Source organism: Melanotaenia boesemani, chromosome 18 (assembly GCF_017639745.1).
Source record: "Melanotaenia boesemani isolate fMelBoe1 chromosome 18, fMelBoe1.pri, whole genome shotgun sequence".
NCBI classification, from domain to species: Eukaryota; Metazoa; Chordata; class Actinopteri; order Atheriniformes; family Melanotaeniidae; genus Melanotaenia; species Melanotaenia boesemani.
The window spans coordinates 27,355,668-27,378,821 of record NC_055699.1 but is presented as its reverse complement, the minus strand read 5'-3'; the positions used below and the strand labels follow the sequence as shown (position 1 = coordinate 27,378,821).

General features: G+C 42.6%; 2 protein-coding genes across 5 annotated transcripts in view; one reads left to right on the top strand and one right to left on the bottom strand.

Annotated features, from left to right (window-relative positions):
- Positions 1-264: 264 nt before the first annotated feature.
- On the top strand, positions 265-8,450 carry garem (GRB2 associated, regulator of MAPK1). Of its 4 annotated transcripts, none has more exons than XM_041968536.1 (7): positions 265-630; positions 1,072-1,182; positions 3,331-3,471; positions 3,576-3,706; positions 3,942-5,132; positions 5,657-5,796; positions 5,885-8,450. In XM_041968536.1, the coding sequence occupies exons 1-7, from the start codon at positions 510-512 to the stop codon at positions 6,726-6,728; spliced, it is 2,679 nt and encodes an 892-aa protein (XP_041824470.1). In that variant the 5' UTR covers positions 265-509; the 3' UTR covers positions 6,729-8,450. The 4 variants fall into 4 exon arrangements, with proteins under 4 accessions (XP_041824470.1, XP_041824468.1, XP_041824472.1 ...); XM_041968534.1 differs by having other exon boundaries at positions 5,882-8,450; XM_041968538.1 differs by lacking the exon at positions 1,072-1,182.
- Positions 8,451-9,866: 1,416 nt separating this feature from the next.
- The window catches only part of prkdc (protein kinase, DNA-activated, catalytic subunit), a 54,550-nt gene continuing 41,262 nt past the window's right edge, over positions 9,867-23,154 (bottom strand). The window contains exons 74-86 of the mRNA XM_041968527.1: positions 22,918-23,129; positions 22,757-22,841; positions 22,361-22,504; positions 16,180-16,387; positions 16,020-16,087; positions 15,711-15,931; positions 14,365-14,457; positions 13,805-13,885; positions 12,738-12,809; positions 12,454-12,655; positions 12,140-12,328; positions 11,738-11,877; positions 9,867-10,200 (exon numbers count right to left, since the gene is read on the bottom strand). Coding sequence (XP_041824461.1) covers positions 9,996-10,200; positions 11,738-11,877; positions 12,140-12,328; positions 12,454-12,655; positions 12,738-12,809; positions 13,805-13,885; positions 14,365-14,457; positions 15,711-15,931; positions 16,020-16,087; positions 16,180-16,387; positions 22,361-22,504; positions 22,757-22,841; positions 22,918-23,129 — 1,920 coding nt within the window. The 3' untranslated portion in view covers positions 9,867-9,995. The remainder of the gene's footprint in view (positions 10,201-11,737; positions 11,878-12,139; positions 12,329-12,453; positions 12,656-12,737; positions 12,810-13,804; positions 13,886-14,364; positions 14,458-15,710; positions 15,932-16,019; positions 16,088-16,179; positions 16,388-22,360; positions 22,505-22,756; positions 22,842-22,917; positions 23,130-23,154) is intronic.

Genomic DNA, 23,154 nt, shown 5'->3' with positions numbered 1-23,154 from the left:
TGTTTACATTATTTATTCATTTATCTTTTTGACTGACTGGATAAATTTGTCTTCAGTTTTGATCAACATAAAAGTATGACTGAAGTTTTTAAAATGGATTGTACAATTTGGATTGTAGATAGCTGGAGAGCTCATATTACTGAATACGGTACAGTTCAGTAACAACATGTTTCTTTATTAACATGTTGAAATAATCTATAGAAATAATATTTCTGTTCAACCGTAAGGTAAACAATGCTCTTGTTGTTAAAGTGTCATGACGTATTTCCGGTGAAGCAGTTGCGTTGATGCAGCCGTCGTGAGCTAAACAAACATGGCTCTGCTCCTTTATCGACCTTTATGATACCTGGACAAACGAAAATGGAAATATGAGACGACCGTGTAGTATAATATGACTCTGTAGATGAAGATCAACTTAACCATTTAATGTGTTCTTTTGTTTAAAGTAGCGTTTTGTGGCCGTGTTTACGTTGAGCTAGCTAAACAGTTAGCTAATGTAAGCTAACAAGATGGACCTTGGAACAATGTTGTACAATAATTTAAAAGATGTTACGTGGAGTACGTCGTCGCTTCCATTAGATCAGCTCGTCAGCGCCTATAAGTTACCCCAGATCATCAGGCTGGACGACGGTTAGTAGTTTCGTGACTGTCCCAAGTTTTCATGTTAACTTATTAGCAGCAGGGGCTAACAACTGTGAGCGAGGCTGGTTTGTACGATCAGCTTGGTCAGTTTCTGATAACTGCTCAGTGTAATAGTGTCTTTTTCATTATAATGTAGGAATTTCCCCATGTCTGCCCAACAAACCACAATACGTTAAGATAATTTGTTTAGACATATAATCTACTCTTCACAGCTTTACTTCACATAAATAATTAAAGCCAATTAAAACACGGTGTCATTGTAGCTCAGTGGTTTATGCGATTTGATTAAAATTGTTCTCTACATTAACAACAAGGAGCTGCTCAGAGATGTGTTATTGTTATAAAATGTTAAGCAGGCAGTAACTATTTAAAGATAGCAGATCTGCAGGGATGTTTAGATCACATCAGACCCTCTCCCTCCTTGTGTAGTGTTATCGTCACCTGTACCCTCCTCGCACCACCCTGTCTCCCCCATCCACAGCATCCAAAAGACCCATCCTCCACCCAGCCGATCATCATGTCTGCCTCACAGCCGATCAGGTGAGAAGCCACCTCAGAAGGACGAAGGCCATGAAGGCAGCAGGTCTGGACAGAATCTGCTCCAGGCTGCTCAGAGACTGTGCAGACCAGCTCTTTCAGGTGGTCCTGAATATCTTCAACCTGAGCCTGAGTCTCGAGAGGGTTCCTGATCTATGGAAGACTTCCTGTGTGGTTCCAGGGTGCCCAACCACTACAGACCTGTGCCCCTGACTTATCACTTCATGAATCGTATCGAGCAGACTAGCATTGTATAAGGTCAAATCATTAATGAATTGCATCATGAACAGGGCTAAGTTGTATTGCATCATATCCGCCGGAGGCTTCACTGTATCGTTAATGTACATATTGCTGGCAGCATATGGAGATGCATATCAAATTGGCCTTTAGTGGTGGGGATTCACATCCCTATTGTCCAGTGCTTTCAACACCATCCAGCCTGCACTGCTGAGAGGGAAGCTGGTGGGAACTGGAGTGGACAAGTAGTTGACTACATGGACCATGGACTACCTTACCAACGGACCACAGTATGTGAGGCTCCATGACTGTGTGTCCGATGTGGAAGTCTGCAGCATGGGGGAGCCACAGGGCACAGTTCTCTCACCCTTCCTGTTCAACCTCTACACTTCAGACTTTAGGCACAACTCGTACCATTGCCACCTACAAAAGTTCTTGGATAATACCGCCATTATTGGACGCATGTCAGAAGAGGAATGACAAACTGGTCCGGAGATCAGGTCCTGTGCTGAGATGTCCTCTGGAGCCTGTTGTGGTGTTGGACAAGAGGACGATGTTAGCAAAGCTGACATCCATCATGGACAACCCCATGACCCTCTGCATGAGGCCGTGGGTATGCTGAGCAGCTCCTTCTGTCAGAGACTACAGCATCCTGGCTGCAGGAAGGAGCATTTCCTTGATCCTTCATCACCAGTCAGTCGGACACTTTACCTCCACTGTTGCCACTTCATGCACACAAGATGCACCTCGTATGTGTGTAGACAGTTATGTATGTATGTGTGTGTGTGTATATGTGAAAATGTGTAAGTGTATGACAGGTGCCCAGCTCCAGTCCTCAAGGGCTACAATCCTGCAGGTTTTTGATGTGTCCCTGCTCCAAAACCACCTGACTCAAATTGATGAGTCATTGTGCAAAACTTAATAGGCTGTTGGATCTATTTAATTTGAGTCAGGTGTGTTGAAGCAGGAAAGATTGGAAAATCTGCAGGACAGCGGCCCTCAAGGGCCGACTTTGGGCACCCCTGATGTATGAATATACACTGTGTATGTGTATGTGTAGATATATGTGTATACATGTATGTCGATACATATAGACAGATATTACCCTAATTGCATATTTCAGTAAACCTTCCTCCTTAATGCACACTGTGTACGCTTGTACATAGAACACCAATTACTGTGGTATATAGTTTTTAAAATTTTGTTGTAATTGTATTTAATATATGTATTTTATATTTTCTTAATTTGCTTTTCGTAATATATTTTTCTGTAGTAACACACAATTCCCTGTTGTGAAATTTATAAAGTCTTAGTGGATTAAAATGGTTTAATTCTTCATGCATTGAAAGATTTGGTTCAGTAAAATAATCTGAGATGAGGAAGCATCTCTCCTGTGTTTTGTTTTGGCTTCATTTTTAAATTGCCGTCTTTCTTCACATCTCCACCCACGCTGCAGATCTGATGTTTTTTTTTTTTTACCAGGCCTGTAGGTTTTCCTCGCTTCCTGCTCCAGCACACCTGAGCCAGATTATTGAGTCACTGTGCAAAATTTCATAGGCTGTTGGATCCATTTAATCAGAGTCAGGTGTGCTGTAGAAGGAAACATCTAAAACCTGCAGAACTGCAGGCCTCGTAGGACCGGGATGCACCAGCCTCTGGAAGACTTATGGATTAATCTTTGCTTTCAGTTATTCAAAGTTTTGCCTGAAAATAGAAATGGCTGCTGCTGTAACAGCATGATATTTAACGTTATGGTATATTCTTCTGGCCTGTTATTGTCGTTCTCTGACACCAGTCAAGCCAATACCAGACTCATCTGTACTTGGATGTCATTGGTAGTATTTCCTTGGTGCAGGTGGAATGGCAGGATTAAGTCAGCATTTCAGCTGATGAATGTTTTTCTCCTTCCTGCAGATCAGCTGGTTGAAGGGCTCCAAGACAACGACTACCTCTTGGTTCATTCCTGCCGTCAGTGGACAACCATCACTGCTCACAGCCTGGAGGAGGGACACTACGTCATCGGCCCCAAAATAGAGATCCCAGTTCATTATGAAGGTAAGCTCCAAGCACGTGTCCATTCTCTGTTTGTTCTTATACCGTATAGTTTTGTCTTTGCTTTCTTAATATTCTCTGTTCCCACTGCGTGTTTCCTGCTTAAGGTCAGTTTAAGCTGCTGGAGCAGGACCGGGACGTCAAGGAACCCGTGCAGTACTTCAATAGTGTGGAGGAGGTGGCGAAAGCCTTCCCTGAACGGGTCTACGTCATGGAGGAAATCACTTTTAATGTAAAGGTACATTTAATCTGTTTATTCTGGAATCTTGTTTGGTGTGTGGGATTCATTTAAAACCCAGTTTTTCTGGAAGCTGGCAGCATTTCTACTGACATGTTTACCCCAGGAATTTAGATTTCCATGAAAAAGAAAAAATGAAGAAACTAAATTTAGTGCTGTCACATGGCCGATGTGGTTCTAAGGTCCATTCCTGGCTCCTTCTAATCAGTTTAATGGTGATGTGATGTTTCCTCAGATGGCTTCTGGAGAATGTAATGAGGACACAGAAGTTTATAACATCACACTCTGCACCGGTGATGAGCTGACATTAATGGGTCAGGCCGAGATCCTCTACGCCAAGAGCTCCAAAGAGAAGTCCAGACTCAACACTATTTTTAAGAAGATCGGGAAGCTGAACTCCATCAGTAAGATCGGTCGGGGAAAGATGCCGTGTTTGATCTGCATGAACCACCGAACAAACGAAAGCATCAGCCTTCCGTTCCAGTGCAAGGGCCGGTTCAGCACCTGCAGTCCGCTGGAGCTCCAGATGCAGGACGGTGAGCACACCATCAGGAACATCGTGGAAAAAACCCGACTCCCGGTCAACGTCATCGTCCCTAGCAGTCCACCCCGAAACCAGCATGACCTCCACCTGATCCGGGAGGGGCACCGCTACAAGCTGGTGAACATCCAGACCAAGACCGTGGTCGTGTGCTGTATCCTGCGAAGCAACAAAATAGTTCCCATCCATTTTCCTTTTCACGTGGCCATGCCGAGGTTCATCGTTCCAGAGGAGCTGCTGCAGGGAGAGCTGTGGCTGGACACCATGGTCCACCGCTGGTTCTCCTTCTGTCAGGACCAATTTGACATCGATGACTACTCGCGTGCCGTCCGGGATGTTCGGACAGACTGGAATGATGATGGAAAAAGTCCTAAGAAGAGCAGTGGGAATAGTAGCGGTGGTGGGAGCAGCAGCTCCAATGGGTGTCCGGGTCACCTGCAGATTCCCAGCTCCCTGACGTACGCCCGGGATGAGCTCACCCAGTCCTTCCACCGGCTATCAGTGTGCGTCTATGGCAGCAATCTCCATGGTAACAGTGAAGTCAACCTACAGGGATGTATGACGCTGTATGGAGACTGGCCCCCTCCACCGTCTGACGGGAACCAATCAGAACCCGGAGAAAACGAACACTTTTTCCACGAGCTGCTGGAGAGCTCAAGCCAATCGCCAGGCCTTAGCAAGCTAGACGTTCCCTATGAGGAGCTGTGGTTGGACCACCTGCGAGGCCAGATCCCAAAAACCTCCTCAAACGAAGGAATCCGAAGCATCAACAACGGCTGCATGGCAACTGGGACCCTGTCGTACCCGGTCACGTGTCCTCTGGGCGCTGTCACCAGTTTGGATGCTCCTCTGACTCCACCACCAGTCCCACCCAAATCTGAAGCTGTGAGTACAAATCCTTCCTACAGGGATGGTCTGAGAAGGTCTGATTCACATTGATTTATACGTAAAAACCAGAGAACAGAACAGTTTGATTCGTAAGGTCTGTTTGTTGGTAGATTTTAATCTCCATCAGAATGAACACGTCATTCATGAAAGGCTGATATGGGGACGGAGTCTCTACGGTCCGCTCTGCGCCAGCGCCTTTCCTCCCAAAACATCCTGATTTCTAAATAAAGTTTCCCACTTTATAAAAGAAAAACCATTTCCAGGGTTGTGACTGGTACCGTGGACACAAACATCCAGAACAAACCGATCCTTCCTGTGTGAACTGGATCAGTAGATCAATTCTCCTGTTAAACGGGAGCAATGAGTTTATCATGCTGACCGATCCGGTCCAGAGGATCCGGCTCCTACGAGTCAGGTTTCAGACTTGTCTCAGTTTTTGACTTGTCTTTGTGCTGTCTGACAAATCTCAGGCTGAAAGAAAACATTTTCAGGGTTGTTAATGTTGTTTTTTTTCCTTTTAGGTGAAGGAGGAATGTCGTCTCCTCAACGCTCCGCCCATCCCGCCACGGAGTCTCAAACAGCCGCCGTTAAAACCACGACAGCAGGACACCCGTTCCCCTAGTCCAACCCTCTCGTATTACTCCTCTGGTCTCCACAACATGTAAGAACTGGGGAACTGGAAAACTGAGCCAGAGCACGTTTAGACTGACCTGAACCTGCTGACAAATTTTCCATTTTTCTTTCAGCAGTGGAGCGAGTGAGCAAGACGGAGCCGATCCAGCAGACCAGAGCCATGGTTGCTACCCCTGTAACTGGGTCCAGTCCAACAGCACTGAGCCTGCCGACCCCCCTAGCAGCTCTCTGAGGTCAGATGGAGTTTCCTCGCGGTTATCTTGGCCCAATAACTTCAGCAGAGGAGAGTCCTGTTGCATGGACGACTTCCTACCGTCCAGCTGTCGCAGTTACTACAGTTATCCCAGAAAAAGGTCTCCCAACACCCCTAAAATGTGCACGTCCAGCCTTGTGGACTTCAATGTACGAGAGCACGTACTCACCAGTAAAGACTTCAGTTTTCAAAAAGCATCTCAGATCTGCACCAAATCTTCTAGTTACAACTCGGAGATGTACAGAGACAAGCCGATAGAAGAATCTAACAGCCAGCAGAGCCGGTCCTGCCCCATTCTGCCCCCCCGAACACCCAAATCCTGCACCATGAAGACCACCAAGGACCTTCTGTCAGAGTTCGTCTGTGATACAAAGGAGGAAACTACAAACTCCTCACTTCCCCAACCAGACCAGGACACAGAAAACAAGTCTACCGTCTCCAATTCTTTAATCTGTCCCACCTTTTCGCCGACTGAACCCTGGCAGCCTCCGTCCAGCCTGGCTGGGGTTTCTATAGAAGAGGTGTACAAGTCTCTAAAGTTCCTGGGCCTTCCAGACGAAATTGTCTCTCTGTTTGTGTCTGAGAAGATTGATGGGAATCTGCTCCTGCAGCTGACCGAGGAGATTTTATCCGAAGACTTTAAACTGAGTAAACTACAGGTCAAGAAAGTCATGCAGTTCATCAATGGATGGAGACCCAAAATCTGACCGTCTAACACTAAAACTGAAATCTAACACTAACTCCTGTTGGAGGACTTCATGCCTTCAGTACATCTGCTATGCACATCAGCCACAAAGTTCCTTTTTTTTATATGAACTGGTTTCTTTAATTCTGCAGCGTACAGACGAACGTTGCTGTCCGATGGTTAAATATTTGGCACTTTCACAAAGATTTTATATAAACTTTTAAGTACTTTTTTAATTCACAGGCTTCTGTTCATGTCATCACACTAAATGTAGGTCAGACAGAACTTAAATCTACAGAAATGTGTTGCATTCAACACATTCAACAAATGTGTTGCATTCAAGGAGCCAGTGTCCTGCAGGTATTGGATGTTTTCCTGCAGCAACACCAATGATTGGGTCACTTGTGCAAAACTTGACAACAAGCTGTTGGAGATCCATTTTATTAGAATCAGGTGTGTTGCAGTAGGGAAACATCCAATACTTGCAGGACACCAGCCCTCGACGACCAAAGTGAGTGATCCCAGCTGTATCATCAGCAGGGATCCCGGTAGAGCAGTTCTCAGTCTTGGTCTTCAGGAACCACCACCCTGCATGTTTTAGAGGTGTCCATACTATAACACACCTAACTCACCTAAAACATGCCGGATGATGGTTCCTGAGGACCAAAACTGAGAAAGACTTCTGTAGAGGTGAGCAGCGATGTCCCTCTACAAGAACATGTTAAAAACTTTTATCAGAGAGAGTCTGTGTTCTTTTAAAGATAACTTTGGACTCCTCTTGGCTTCTAAACTTTATTCATTTTTTCCTTTTTGTAGAAAACTGACAAATTTCTCTAGAAGCTGTTGGTTGAACTCATGGTTCCTCACTGATGTGCGGTTTGTTTGAAAACGGGTCCTGGAAGATTAGAAGGAAGCTGTGGCATTACAGATATATAAAGCTTTAACAACACTACAGAAAACAGTTGAGAGGTGTTACTGGTTTCTTATCCAACTTTTGATGATCACAACAAATAAACTCGCTGAATTTCTGCATCTTCATTCTTCTAAACGCAATGAGCCAAAGCAGCGGATCATCATCATCATCGCTTGATTCTTCTACTTTAAGACGTCTCAGCTGATCAGAACTCTAACATGTGAAGCCAAAAATGAGAAGTTTCGTAAAACTCGGACACCAGGATGAACTGAGCGAATGGACCCAGATGTTCAGAAAACACTAATTATGCATCTCGCACTTTCATTTCAGAAGTTCTGGCTGTTAAAGTGTTTTAGTAAAACCAGCTGCGGCGGTACGTTTCTGATGCAGCGCTTCTCCCTGCGCCTTAAACCCAAAGACCTTAACGGATTTCTGGTTTTAATGTTTTCATTTTTTATGTCAAACCTCAACATGAACCGAGGGAATGATGTTGGTTCATCTTCCCCAGAACCCGACGGAAACAAGCTGAAAACCATCCGTGTTCACAGAAAAAATGTTAAACCAGGAAATTCAAACCTGTTAAGAATTGTAATTGTCGGTTCTGCAGTGTTCTCTTTGCGACACTTTTTATGGCAACTTGTTACATAATTTACTTTATATATTTTTTATGAATTTTTAAAGAAAATCATTTGAGATTATTTTTTACTGAAAAATGTTTTGTTAAATCTTGGTTCTGTTTGGGTGTGAATCCATGTCTGGAAGTAATTGTGACAGAAGAACCTCCTGCAGGCCTCAGTCTGTTTACTGACCGAAATAAAGAAATAATCATGACTCAGCACTTTCATTGTCTTGAAATCTGGATTTCTTTTGGATTGATCCGTGTTGTATTGGGTCTCCAAAGACCAGGAGAAGGAACAACAAAGTTCTGGGTTCTGATCCGGCTGCAGTGTCCAGTTATGGTCATGACCACCTTCAGGATGTTTTGTGTTCCTGGTACTGGTCCGATCCAGACCGGGACCTGCAGGAATCATCACTGTGACCGTTAAACAGAATAATGTTTTCTTAGCCCCCCCCCCCATTTTTAATGTTATAATCTATTGAAGTGGATTAATTGCTGCTTGTGTCTGATCACTGATAAAATAATTTAACTTAATTCATGCTCAGAGATAATTCACCTTCAGCCCAAAGATTAAAACCAGAACTTCCAGATTTGATGCTAAAAAGATTCAACAGATCTGAGCTCGATTGGTGGAAATGATTCCGTTTATTGAGAAGTGAAATTAATTTAAATTTAACCGAGTCTCTGAACGGATGTGTTCTATCTTCAGTCAGCTGCTATACATTTTTGAATTAACAAGATCATTTTAGAAGTAAAAGTTTTTTCCCTGACTTTAGGAGACTTTCGGGTCTAGTTCTGGTCCAGGAGGTATTTTCAGTGCCTGGGTTGCTGCTCCAAAACTTTTTTTTTTTTTTTTTTTTTTAAAGAGCAAATACTGGACCAAAGGAAAAAATTGTTGGAGGGTTCAGGCTGAGAGAGAGAACAACCTAGAGTATGAACGAGTCCTGAAAAGAGAAACCAGGAAAAGTTAGTTTCAATGAGTTCAGACTTAGAGAACAGGAACCAGAACCAGTTCTGCTTTTCTGGCTGATTGCAGCTTTTCCTTCCTGCTGCAGAAATATGCTCCTTCTCACCGTTAAACTTCAACTCTGTTTATCAACCAACCACGCGTGAAATCTGTTGGGAAATGAGCTGACTGGTTTGTCGTGAAGGAATTTTAATGTTTCTAGATGGATCATCTGAGTCAGGTCGGACCAGGAAAACCTGCAGCACCGAGGTCCTCCAGAACCAGAACTGGACATCCCCTGGTCCAGAAGTTTCTGGACTCTGGTTAATAATCTTCCTTTATTAAATTAAATTAAAGATACTAATATTTTATATAAAATAAAATCTTCACTATTATATCTGAACAGCGGTGATCTGAGTGGACGATGATCTGTGTGCCAGGAAGTGAAAATAAAATCTAAATCTCTCCCTTCAGGGTGAGTTAATGAAGTTTTACAGATTTAGCCATAAAGAGATCCAGTCCGCTGTTTGTAACATTGTTTGGAAAAGTGATGTATAAATAAAGTTTTATTATGCTCCATCCTGTCAGAAAACGGCTGGACTGGATTAACGGGATTGTTGGAATGACAATAAATGAAAACAGCTGATGCTTTTATCTCTTCAAGTAATTTTACAGGAAAAACTTCAGACTTTGGTTTATTTTCATTCAGATGATTAAAGTTTTTTTCCACAGACAAGAATATCTGACATCAAGCAGGGTTCTTCCAGTTACCCCAACATTTGTTTGATCACTCTGACGATCCACCACAGAATCAGATCCACGGTTCCCAGCCGACCCAAACTCTGCCGAGGATATTGGGATCCATGGCCTGGTCCAGCAGACAGTCCACCTGGTTCTCCACTGACAGACCGGAAGCCGGAAGCTTTGCCCGAACGTTGTGCTCCTCACTTCCCAAAGCTACACGCTGCATTCCTGGGAATGACAAGTCCTTCTCAAAGCCGAGCTCCAGCTCCTCACTGTGGACACCACAGAACAGCTGAGGGTTAATGAAACTCTGAATAAAAACCTGAATAAAACCAGAATATTCTATTCTACAGTCATTTGATAGACGCTTTTCTCCAAAGCGACTTACATCTGAGAGTAAGAACAACACAGAACTACACATCATCATCTTGGGCATAAGTGCACACAGCTTATTCTGTACTTTGTTGAGCCAAAGAGCTGCACAAATCTTTCTAACTCATTCTGAGTAGAAGAGTTAAGCTAAGAGTGGAAATGCTCCTTAAATAGCTGAGTCCTTAGCTTGCTTTTAAAAGTGGATAAGGACTCTGCGGTTCGGACGGAGTTTGGTAGATCGTTCCACCACTGGGGGACAACAGAGGAGAAGAGTCTAGCTACTGATTTTGTCCCACGTTGTGGTGGGAGCACTAGGTGACTTTCACTGGCAGAGCGTAACTGTCGAGAGGGAGTGTTGGATTAAGGAGTGAAGGCAGACAGGAGCCGTTTGGGTTATTGTTTTGTAAGCCAGAAGCAGAGCTTTGAATTTGATGGGTGCTGCAACTGGAAGCCAGTGAAGAGCAATTAGCAGCGGAGTGACATGAGTTCTTTTGGGCTGGTTGAAGACCAGACGTGCTGCTGCATTCTGGATCATCTGCAGAGGTTTAACTGAGCATGCAGGCAGGCCAGCCAGCAAGGAGTTGCAGTAGTCAATGCGTGAAATGACCAGAGCCTGGACCAGGAGTTGGGCCGTGTGTTCTGTCAGGTAGGGTCTGATCCTCCTGATGTTGTAGAGAGCAAATCAGCAAGATCGAGCAACCGAGGCAACATGGTCCTTAAAGGTCAGCTGGTTGTCTACCATGACACCAAGATTCCTGATAGAAGATGTAGGCACAAGTGTGAGTCAGACTGCATACTTAAATGTGGCAGTAAGGAATGATTTGCTGGAAAAACAATAAGCTCAGTCTTGGACAGATTTAGCTGAAGGTGGTGATCCTTCATCTATGCAGAGATATCAGCAAGGCATGCTGATATTCGCATTGAGACAGTTGTGTCGTCAGGTGGGAAAGAAAGGAAAAGCTGAGTGTCATCTGCATAGCAGTGGTAGGAGAAACCATGAGAGCTAATGATGCACCGAGTGAGGAGGTGTATAGTGGAAAGAGAAGAGGGCCAAGCACAGAGCCCTGAGGCACCCCTGTTGTCAGCCCATGTGATCTGGACACGCCCCCTCGCCAAGATACTTTGAAAGAACTTCTGAGCTGGGTTCTGGTTCTGCTTGAGGTTTTTCCTTTCTGTTAAAAGGGAGTTTTTCCTTTCTACTATCACATCGTGCGTCTCAGGATGGGGGATCGGATTGAAGTCAAGATTCAATGCAATCTGTTGGTTTTCCTTAACTAGGCTGGTATTGATCATAAACTGGCTGGAATTGATTTGTCTATAAAGCCCTGAGATGACGTGTTGTGAAGTGGAACTATTCAAATAAAGCTGGATTGAACTGAACCAGAATAAATTGGGAATAAAACCAGAATGAAAGCTTCATCCGTCCTGAGGTGGTACCTGGTTATAACAGCTGGATTTGCTCCTTCGAGCTTCCGTCTGGCAAAGTTGACCTTCTGCAGAGGAAACCAGTTGATCTCTTTGGTGTCCACGTTCTCCGTCCACGTTCCTCCTTTTTTCAGTTGTTTCATCTCAAAGTTCTTCAGAAAAAAACAAAAATATATTGTGTGTTTTCTGGATGAAGAAATGGGTGTTGGAGTCTAACTCAGAACCTGGTCTGGTATAACATCACTCTTCAAATCAATGACTTTTATCTATTAATGATTAATCTGACTTGCTGATTAGAAAACATCTGGCTTTATCTGCATCATGTAGAATAGAAATACCAGCATCATATCAGTTCTACAGAAACCTGAACCCTGAACCATAACCTGGTCATGGTCCTGGTTCAGGTTCTGGTACCTTCCAGTCCAGAGATGGTTCTTTGACAAACACATCCATGGTGTTTAGCAGGAGGTCCGGCTCCGCCCGGTAGGCCCGCAAAGAGTGGACCATGATGTTATGGATCAACCCAGATTCCTTCAATGGCTGCATCAGATTCAGGAACTGCTGAGTCAGCCGGAATGGCATCAGCTCGGGAACCGGGAGGAACTGGAAGGAAACACAACATTCCACCTTCGAGTCTCAGGTCAGTGTTCTAAGGGGAGGTAAACTCCACTTACTTCCGACTCTTATTTAATGAAGTGTTACGACATTTTTGGAGTTAATGAAATTACCTGTGTGGCTGAACCAAAAGCATGACCAAAGTCGATGCCGATCATGCCGCCGGTCTCCATGTTGATCATAAAGTTGGATAGATGACGGTCTCCGATGCCGAGGATCCAGTGGCTGATGCACAGCAGAGCATGAGAGCTGATGAAGTGGGATCTGAGAGACAGGAAGGCTTCGGGACTACTGCACATCTTCAGGAATGCTCTCCTGGACATTGGAGAGGAAAAGGAAAAGTTTCACCGAAATTCTGCTTTTCCTTCGTCATCGTGAAAAGAATTATTCAACTTACTTTAGCAGATCACCAGGAACATGCTGCATCACTTTCAAGAAGTTACTCACTGCATCGGCACGTTTGGCTTTCCTGGTAGAGAAGGAAAAGATTTCAGCATGAACTGCTTCAAAGTCAGGAACTACCTCGTATCAGCCAGTAACTGTAGATCTGAATGTGGAGTTCCCCACAGCTCCACGTTGGGCCCCTTATAGTTCAGCATCTACACGTGGAGTTCCCCAAGGCTTCATGATGGATAAGTGTCAGTTTTCCCTAAAAACTCAAAAGCATGGTCTAGAACAGAGGAGGATTTGATGTTAGCAACCTCGTCAATGTCGACGCCAAGTTGTGAACCTTACATTGAACGTGGAAAATCCACCATTAAAGTGAAAATACCACCACGACTGTTTGCAGCTTATTTTTGTTTTGAGCGGGTGATGTAGATGATCCTCAACTGCATTGTGTTTTGTGGTACGAAACTTTGACTGACGAGGCTATGAAACCTGCAAAGCTGAAGAGACACCTAGTAAGCTTTGAGTGGATCAGATATCCATTTGGGTCACCAAGAAGCCGACAGCCTTGTTGATACTGTATAAGATGAGACACTGACTACAGCTTTCACCAAGAAAAGTTTAACTGACTTTTGGCTCCAAATCCGACCTGATCCTGAGCTCACTGACAACGCCCTGAAACAGCTGATGCCGTTTCCATCCACTTACAACCGTGAAGCCGGATTTCTGCACTTGTTGGCCTGAAAACAAAGCAGCGCAACCGCATTAATGTGGACTAGGATATGAGACTTAAACTCTCAGATGTGGAGCCAGATATTGCTTCACTTAGGCACAGAAAATCAGCACATTCTTCCTATTAAGATGGTAAAATGAAACAATAAGTGAGTACAGACTAAAATGTTGTAAAAGCTGTGAATTCATGTTGTAAACTGCTGTGAACTGTTTAAGTTGGCAAGTTGTTTTGGGAGCTGTTTAGAGTTAGGTAGTCCATGAATGTTTGTTGTATGGGTCAAGTGGACTAAAAAGGTTGAGAAACACTGGAACAACCCGATGCAGACCTGAGTTTAAATAGGTTACCTGTAGACCAGTCCATACACAGCGAAACCACTAACGTCTGGAGCAAAGGTAGAGAGCCATCTCATGTAGACGTCAGCAGATCTGAAACAGAAATAATCTCCTGTCAAGCTAAATCTGGATTAAATGTAAATACTTCCAAAAGAATCTCAACAGGGAGATTTGGAGAAAGACAGAAGACTCAGGTGTTTTCAGGAAATAAAATATGAAATGGTGAGGATCTCCTCCAAAAAAATAAATTTAATCCAAAATGTGTTTGAAGGAAAGTCCTCAGGGCTCATATCTGGGGTTATGGTCCACTATCGACCACTAACACTTGACTGAAAATAGAAAAGAACAAAGACCTTAGCAGGGATCTGATCTAAACCCAAACCATGTTACCATCAGTGGCAGAACAATCAGTAACAGAAAGATCTGACATCTGAGAGTGGAACACCAACATCATGATGAACCCTCATCATATCAGCGGACCATACCTTCAGATTAGCGGACCGTACCTTCAGATTAGCGGACCGTACCTTCAGATTAGCGGACCATAGTACCTTCAGATAAGCGGACCGTACCCTTTAGCTTTGTGCTGCTCCTCTTCAGTCATCGTGTTGTAGAGAAACTCTTTCAGAGTGCAGGTGTTCTCCATCCATTCAATCAGACCAATTCTGAAAACAGAAAGTTGTTCAGTCAGTTTTAAATTTTTTAAAGTTTTAAAGTGGAGGGAATCAGTCAGTGATCACAGAGAGAATTATTTAGTTCTAGGTTTGCAAAATTCCAGGAATTTTCAAAGTTGGAAACTTTCAATGGGAATTAACGGGAATATTTGGGAAATAACGGAAAAATATGGGAATTAATGGGAATATTTTGGAATTAACCAGACACTTACTAAGTTTAAGGTTTATTCACTTAAACTTCACTTAAAATTTAACAGAGAACTTAAATTTAGTTAAGGAAAATATATTATTGCATAATCTTGGCTAAAACAACCAGATTTATAGCAAGCACACTTGAATATCTATGCCAGGGCTACTCAATTCGGTCCTACGAGGGCCGCAATCCAGCAGGTTTTCCATGTATCCCTGCACTAACACACCTGAGTCAAATTAGGTGTCTCTAACAGCCAATCAGGTTCTACACAATGACTCATTAATTTGACTCAGGTGTGTTGGTGCAGGGATACATGGAAAACCTGCTGGATTGCGGCCCTCGTAGGACCGAATTGAGTAGCCCTGATCTATGCTATTCAGGTAAAATTCTGGCCAGTTTGGCAAAGTACCTACAGCCTCCATCATCCTCCAAATCCCATCATCATCAGCTTCCTCTGAGCGCAACTGATCACTGTTCAGTAAAAAGCACACAAAGCATACAAGCTCACAAATGTGAGGTGGCCAGGTGGTGAGAGTAATACTTTACTCAACATTCATGTTTTTGCTGTTCAATAAAAGATTTGATTGTTCAGTACAAGAATTAACGATTTAAAGTTCTGCTCTGAAGTAAATCTGTTGAAATACCATGTTTTTTATTGTTTTATTTTGCATGGAAGTCTACTTGTGACAAAACAAAATCTTGATATTTATGTTTGGATATGATAGTTTGTTGAAATTATCCCCAAATTCCAGTTAATTCCCATGAATTCCCAATAATCCACATAATTCCTGTGGAAAGTTTCCAATTTGGAATATTTCCAAAATTCCCAAGCTTAACTTCCCATGGAAAGATTCTGGAAATTTACCAGAAATTTACTGGACATTTTCCTCTCCTTTGCAATCCTATTTGGTTCTGACCCAAAGTTCTGACTGAATCCTCTATTTCTGGATCTCCATCCGGACTGATGGAGATCCACCAATCAGAAAACCTTTATACTATATAAGAGGTTGATAAAGATGTTTCTGGCAGTAGTAGTAGTTTCTGCTGGTACCTGGTGGTTATGGGGATGACCTGATAGGTTCGAAGCTGCAAACCTCGACGTGTGCAAGATGTGTCGTGGCTTAGCAGGATGTTCATGACAGCGAAAAGCTGCTCGATGCGCTGGTCTTGGCGGAGGTCCTCCCCACCCTTCACCAGAAACGGGTGGTCCCGCTCATCATCGCCACGGATAATCAGACGTTTGGGACGACGGATAGAGGACATCACCTTCACCTGCAAGGAGTAAACTCATGTTCATTGAGCCTTCCTCCAGGATAACAGACTGGTTCATGTGTCCTGGTTTAAAAAAGAATGCTGATACCCTTTCATCAAAGCCTGTTATCTTTGCATGATACTCTGGTAAAGGTTTGGATCTGCCATCATATTGTCCTACAACAGGAAGAAAGAAAACAGCCTCATTAAAGCCGATCACCTAAAACATGTCGTTAAAGAAGTTTCTGAACACTGAGGAAGTGACTGACCAGGGATCTCCAGCTCGTTGCTGAACAGGTCTGCTTTAAATCCACTCAACCAGGGTGAGTATTCCTTAAGGTTCCCCGGTTCCTTCTGAAATTCACGCATGGATGCTGCCAGCTTATCCACCGGTCGCAGAAAGCTTCTGTCTTTTCTCTTCTCAAACAGCTTGCAGCCATTTGGCCCCAAAAGTTTCTCCACATCTTTAAAGAACTTCTACAAAGTCCATGATGACAGAACACAGCTGCATTAGCTACAGCCAGCTTACCCAGTACGGGGTTTCAGTTCATTACAGAAACACACACTCACACCTTTATAACTGGAAAATGGGAACTCTAACTTTCCATTTTTTAAATTGCTGACTTTAACTTATCAGGTTCTTCATTTTAGAGCTTTTATTTACAAAATAAAATATAAAAATATATAAATCGCACCTTGTTTTTACAGCAATTCTGATACTCTGATATCTTGGATTTTACCTAAAATTAAAGTGTAAATTCTTGTCTACTGTACCTGTAACACTACAAGAGCCACTCAGTAGCTAGTTAGCTAACTTAAAAACACACAAAGCACAGGGTATTGTATTTAACTAACTACATGTTAGAAGTTATCAATTATAAATTCATTTGTCAGCACACACACGGTCATTTATCTGTTCATCTGTTTAATACTGATGCAGAACAGCCACACAAAGTATTGTAGTCATATAAATTATTAGCTAGCTAAGATGCTAAAAACACCTTAGTTAGCAAGCTAACTTAGCGTCTTAGCTAGTGAGCTAACTGGATCATTCTATGAAACAGGTGCCATTTAAACCCACAACATTTGATGAGATTAAAAACCCATAAAAACGTGTCCAACTGTGTTTCCAAAGTTTCAAGCGGTTAATGTGTGTGTTCTTAATCGCATAATATGAGACACTGCGTTTTTAAAAGAAAAATATCTCATTTTTAATTATTTTTAATTAGCACATAGCAATTTTTGCCATGTCCACAATGACCAACATGATATTTGCATGTAACATAAAATTTTTTTTTTATCAAACTTTTATTCTATTTTTAGTAATAATTTCAGAAAAAGAAATAATAATAAAATTTGAGCGTGTCCCTCAGTTTGACTTACCACCCCATCACACTTGCTTTTTTGTCTATAGAAATATACTTATTTTACATGGCATCACAAACAGGAAATGACATAATCTCAGCGTCTGTAGCAGTGTTGTTTTCGTCAACGATGTCGATGACGAATTTACTTAGTTGACAAACCTTTTTTCATGACGATAACGAGACAGTGACGAGCTAAAAATGGCTCTCTGATGACGAAAACATGACAAGACGTTTGTAAGATTTCGTTGAGACGAAAATGTTGAAGGGCTGATTGTCCGACATTAAAAATGCACGACATTTCTGCCTGTTGTGAGAGCAATCTGTCAGTCAGCAATGCTGCTGCACCTTGGCCACGCCCACCACCAGACGTGTACAAGCAGTTCATTCATTCATGATAAATCATGACGGCAGTGTGGACAAAGGGTAGAAGCGATGAAACGATATATGGACATATTTTAACTATAATCGATCATAATTTCACTGGCAGACCAGGTCATATGTGTTCCTCATCCTTTGCTCATATTTTGGGCATGTGTTATGTTCAGGGTGGAGTATTGCACTTCAGAAAATTCTCAGAAATAAAGCCACGTTTACCAAAGTGAGGATGTTGCTCTTTTTTGGAGTAATTGATTCCACAGTTAGAACTTTATCTGTGCAATGTATAACCCTAAGTAGATCAGAAAGTATGGTGTTGGTCGGGAATCCTTCTAAGTCTAAAACAATTCTTTTTAATTTTGTAATTATTGATGAAAATAACCAAACAACAAGCTCACAATGTGTTGCTATATGTTGAACTTATAGATCTAATATTTTCTTGTGTGACATTTTGTATGATTAAGTAGAGCATCAATTCATGAAAAAAGGTGAAATATAGAAATAAAAGGTTTCTGCCCAACAGCAGTTAAGTAAAACACGGCAGCATTGCATCCCTGTTGATGGGAAAGTCTCAGCTAAGCTGTCAGTCTGGTAAAGGATCTGGTTATTAAGCAAAAGCATTAAGGTCAACTTGTTTTATGAGTTGCAATACTTGTTATAACCTGTCAACCTAAATTATTATTATGCACCTAAATTAATTTGTTAAAAGACTAATACTTTTTATTTGACTAAAACGAGTTTTCGTCGACTAAAACTAGACTAAAACTATCAAACTTAGAAATTACTAAAATTAATAAGCACTTTCGTCATGACGACTCAAACTAAGACTAAAACTCAGATGCTGCCAAAAACAACACTGGTCTGTAGGAGCCAAGTTCCCAGACTATTTTACATTAATTATTTGATGTTTTTAACAGTTGGATGGGGTCCGTCAAGCTTAATGTAACAACCCCATCACACAAAATAGATCAGGAAAACTTTTCTTTTTTAAAGAAAAAACAGCATTAATGGAAATAAAATTATATTTCAGATTGAAATACACTGCTCACAAAAATTAAAGGAACACTTTTTTTATTGGGCCTGGCATGAAATCAGTTAAACCTGTCTGATAATTTTCTGGTTGGTTAAGCAGCTGAGGGCATCGTTAATCACTTTCAGCTGTATTGGTGTTCATGGAATTAACAACAGGTGCACCACAGTGGCAACAATCAGAAAACCCTCAAAACAGGACTGGTTTTACATGTGGAGGTCATTTCAAGTTTCTCCCTCTTGATCTTTTTTGGCTGATTTTTCACTCGTGCTGGTTTTGGCTTGAGTAATTATCTCTACTGGCAGTATGAGGCGATTCCTTAACCCTACAGAAGTTGCACAGGTTGTCCAACTTCTCCAGGATGGCACATCCACACGTGCTGCAGCAAGAAGGTTTAATGTGTCTCCCAGCACAATCTCCAGAACATGGAGGAGATTTCAGGAGACTGGTGGTTATTCTCGGAGAGCTGGACAGGGCCGTAGAAGGTCCTCAAGCCATCAGCAAGACTGATACCTGCTCCTTTGTGCAAGGCGGAACAGGCTGAGCACTGCTCGTGCCCTACAGAATGACCTCCAGAGGGCCACTGGTGTGAAGGTCTCTACCCAAACAATCAGGAACAGACTTCATGAAGGTGGCCTGAGGGCCCGACGTCCTGTAGTGGGCCCTGTGCTCACTGCCCAGCACCGTGGAGCTCGACTGGCATTTGCTGAAGAACACCAGAATTGGCAAGTCCGCCACTGGCGCCCTGTACTTTTCACAGACGAGAGCAGGTTCACCCTGAGCACCTGTGATAGACGTGAAAGAGTCTGGAGAAGACAAGGAGAACGTTATGCTGCCTGCAACGTCGTTCAACATGACAGGTTTGGTGGTGGGTCAGTGATAGTCTGGGGAGGCATATCCATGGAGGGACGCACAGACCTCTACTGCCTAGGAAATGGTTCTCTGACTGCCATAAGGTATCGAGATGAAATCCTTCAACCCATTGTCAGACCCTACGCTGGTGCAGTAGGTCCTGGTTTCCTCCTAATGCACGACAATGCCCGGCCTCATGTGGCAAGAGTATGCAGGCAGTACCTGGAGGATGAAGGAATTGAAACAATTGAATGGCCTTCACGATCCCCTGACTTAAACCCAATAGAACATGTGTGGGACATTATGTTTCGATCCATTAGGCGCCGCCAAGTTGCTCCTCAGACTGTACAACAGCTCAGGGATGCCCTCACACAGATCTGGGAGGAAATGCCACAAGACACCATCCGTCGTCTCATTAGGAGCATGCCGCGACGTTGTCAAGCATGCATACAAGCTCGTGGGGGCCACACAAGATACTGAAAAGCATTTTGAGTTGCAGAAATTAAGTTTTTGAAAAAATGGACTAGCCTGCCACATCTTCATTTCACTCTGATTTTAGGGTGTCTACACAATTGAGCCCTCTGTAGGCTGAAAACTTTTATTTCCATTAAAAGACTTGGCATCCTTTTGTTCCTAAGACATTGCCCTGTCGTTATTTGTATAGATATCCAACTTCATATTGAGATCTGATGTATCTAATGTGTTTCTTTAAAGTGCTCCTTTAATTTCTGTGAGCAGTGTATATATGCTGAGTCAGCTAGCTTACCATGCAGGGAACTGGCAGCCATTTTAGACTGAAATTTACCCCAGCAGTCACACTTTCATTGTGATGGGGTAATTCTGCTTCCCAGTTTTGTTTGAAAATTGTTTAATTGGAGCCTAAATTATAATGTAAAATATCAGTTTTGAGTAGGAAAAGACAAAGGCAGGTGTTTTTGAGGAAGAATGATTACTTCTTTTTCTGTTAACCCTGTTTCTGTTAACTCATTCACTCTTACTCTCATTTTCACTTAGTCTCCCATTCTGCCATCTACTCACTAACCCCTTCAAAAGTTAACTTGCATTGCATCATATTTGCAGATGCTTCCATCATGGCTCCATTAAGTGCTGCAGAGAGACAACGGAGACAACATGTTGATCCTAAGAGGAGGCAAAAATAAGAGTGGATGGAAACCAGATGTAGAGCTAGGAAAAAAAGATGATCAATGATTTAAATGAGCTGGAGGGAGCAAAACAGAAAGTGAAAAGAGAAGAATGCCAGGATGTGGACATCCCTCCTGAGAGTCCAGACTCTGTCCAACAGCCAGGCTGGACCTTCAAGGTCAGAGTAGTCTGCAGTTAGCTTTGAAAATACACTAGTAGAGAAGAAAAAGAATAAGCAGGCTTATCATTGATATTTAGCTGTTTTATATGTTGTACATGGTGACTGACCCACTAATTTATAAAATAATTTCTGCTGCTTTCAGGCAACGTGAAGCAGGAAAGCGAATCTCTAGGAAGAACAGAGAGAAACTACAACAAGAAGCTGAGAAGCTAAATAAATGGTAAAAGGAGAGAAAACGTGCTGACAAATACCAGAAAGGATGCAAGAGCTCGAAAAAGAACGATTCTCCTCATTCAAATATAAATCAGTTAATTGGAAGACTAAACCTGGCCTTAAAAAACTCCTCTACCGTGAAGCTCAGTAAAGCAAGAAAAAGAAACTACTGATTGCAAAGGGAACAGTGGTGAAGATTTTAAAGAAAAACAGACTTTAGGCGTTTGCTGAGAATGCTCTGGGATTCCCAGAGAAGCGTTGTGGTGTTCAGAGTGAACATCTCTGCACCACCAACAGATTTCCTGCTGTGCTGAAGCCTGACGTACAATCCCTCTTCACCCGAGATGGTGAAGCCGAATTACGACGGGCGAAAACTCACCAGGAACAAGGTGAAGAAGCAGAAGAGACACCATGTAAAATCTTCATGACACCTATATCATACTCCTTTTTCTGCGAGTTTCGTCCATTTTGGGTTGTAAACCCCACGCTTTCTGACCGCAAAGATTCCTAAGAGTGCAGATTGTGGTAGAGAAGCTGCATCATTTGAGGCCCACAGATCCCACGGAGAGTTGACTAGAATGATGCCACCACCAGAACAGTGTTCATGTATGACGAGTGTGTCCCAATTCAGGGTCTGCACACTTCGGAGTGCACAGACTACAGCATGTCCTCTGTATTAGTCAAATTGTGTGCATCTTGTCCGTTGGAACAACTCCCATCTGAATAAATCAGGTAATATGAAAAAGTATTTTATATCTGAGGTGGGAAAGATGTTTTTTGGAGGTTTAACCTTTTATTTTTTTATATTGTGGGTTTCTTAAAAAATTGCCTTTGATGAAAATGTTTTAAATTACAAAGTAGAAATGGCCCCGTTTCATAGACTGACTCAACTACTTTTACCCAACCAGAATGCTAAAAGCATTTTAGCTAGCAAGCTACCTAACTTGCCAAAAGCATCGTTTAGTTTGGTAAAAATAAGTTAGCTCACTAGCTAAAATGGTAAAACTAGCATGTTAGCTTGCTTAGATGCTAAAGGTATTTAAGCTATCTAACTACCGTTTTTAGTTTTAGTTTAGTTTAAATCAGTAACAGGAAAACAATCTCATGTTTGGAATCATGTCAATTCATATTAAACCGGAATATTGGGATAAAAGCCGAATAATCAGACATAAAAATGTATAATAACCATGAAAGTAGAAACTGATCCTCTGGAAATTTACAATGAAAGATAGAGGAAAACTTAATGATTTCTGTTTGTGACAAATGAAGAAAAAAATAAAGTTACAAACTCGGATAAATTTCCTGCGAAACGTTCCGTGTCTTTCAGCGTTTTCATCCCCGAGGGAAGATCGCATCTCCTCATACATGTTTTCCATCTGCTTCCTGTCAAACGTTGGTTTCTCCAGTTCGGTTTTCACACCGTCCCACCATTCCTGTCGGAACCAGAGGTCAGGACCATCGTCAGGCCAGAAACCAGAACAGCTGAACCATAAATCACCAGTTTCACCAGGATATCTGATCAGATTTGGATCCGGAGATCGATATGAGATGATATCACAGCTGATTTAATACAATCACTTCAAATTAAATCACAATAAAATTCAAATAAAAACAGACAATGGCTCAATGATCAATGAATCAACGTACTGATAAATGGCCTGATAAATAACGTTTGTATTTATTACCTTAAAAATCATGTCGGGGTTTGTCAGCTGCTGCAGAGCATCCACGAACGTCCTCACGGCTCCTCTATCCAGCCTGCTGCTGAGCCTGACGCCACACCACAAACACTCAGAAAACCAAACCCAGAAGCATTTTATTAGCAGCTGAGAGGAAACGTTCCTACCGGCGGACAAAGTCCTGCTGCTGGTGTCCGGTGGCCGAGTCCTCGAACCGGAACGTCTCACTGCTGATCATGAGGGCATAAACCAGCGCCTGAGGGTAACACTCGGCTATCTGAGCCACGCAGTGCTGCACCGCCACAGATTCTGGTTTATCCAGCACAGCGACCATCTGACTGATCCAGCCAATCAGCATCCAGCAAGGGACTGACATCATCTGATTAAAAACAGGTGGTGACATC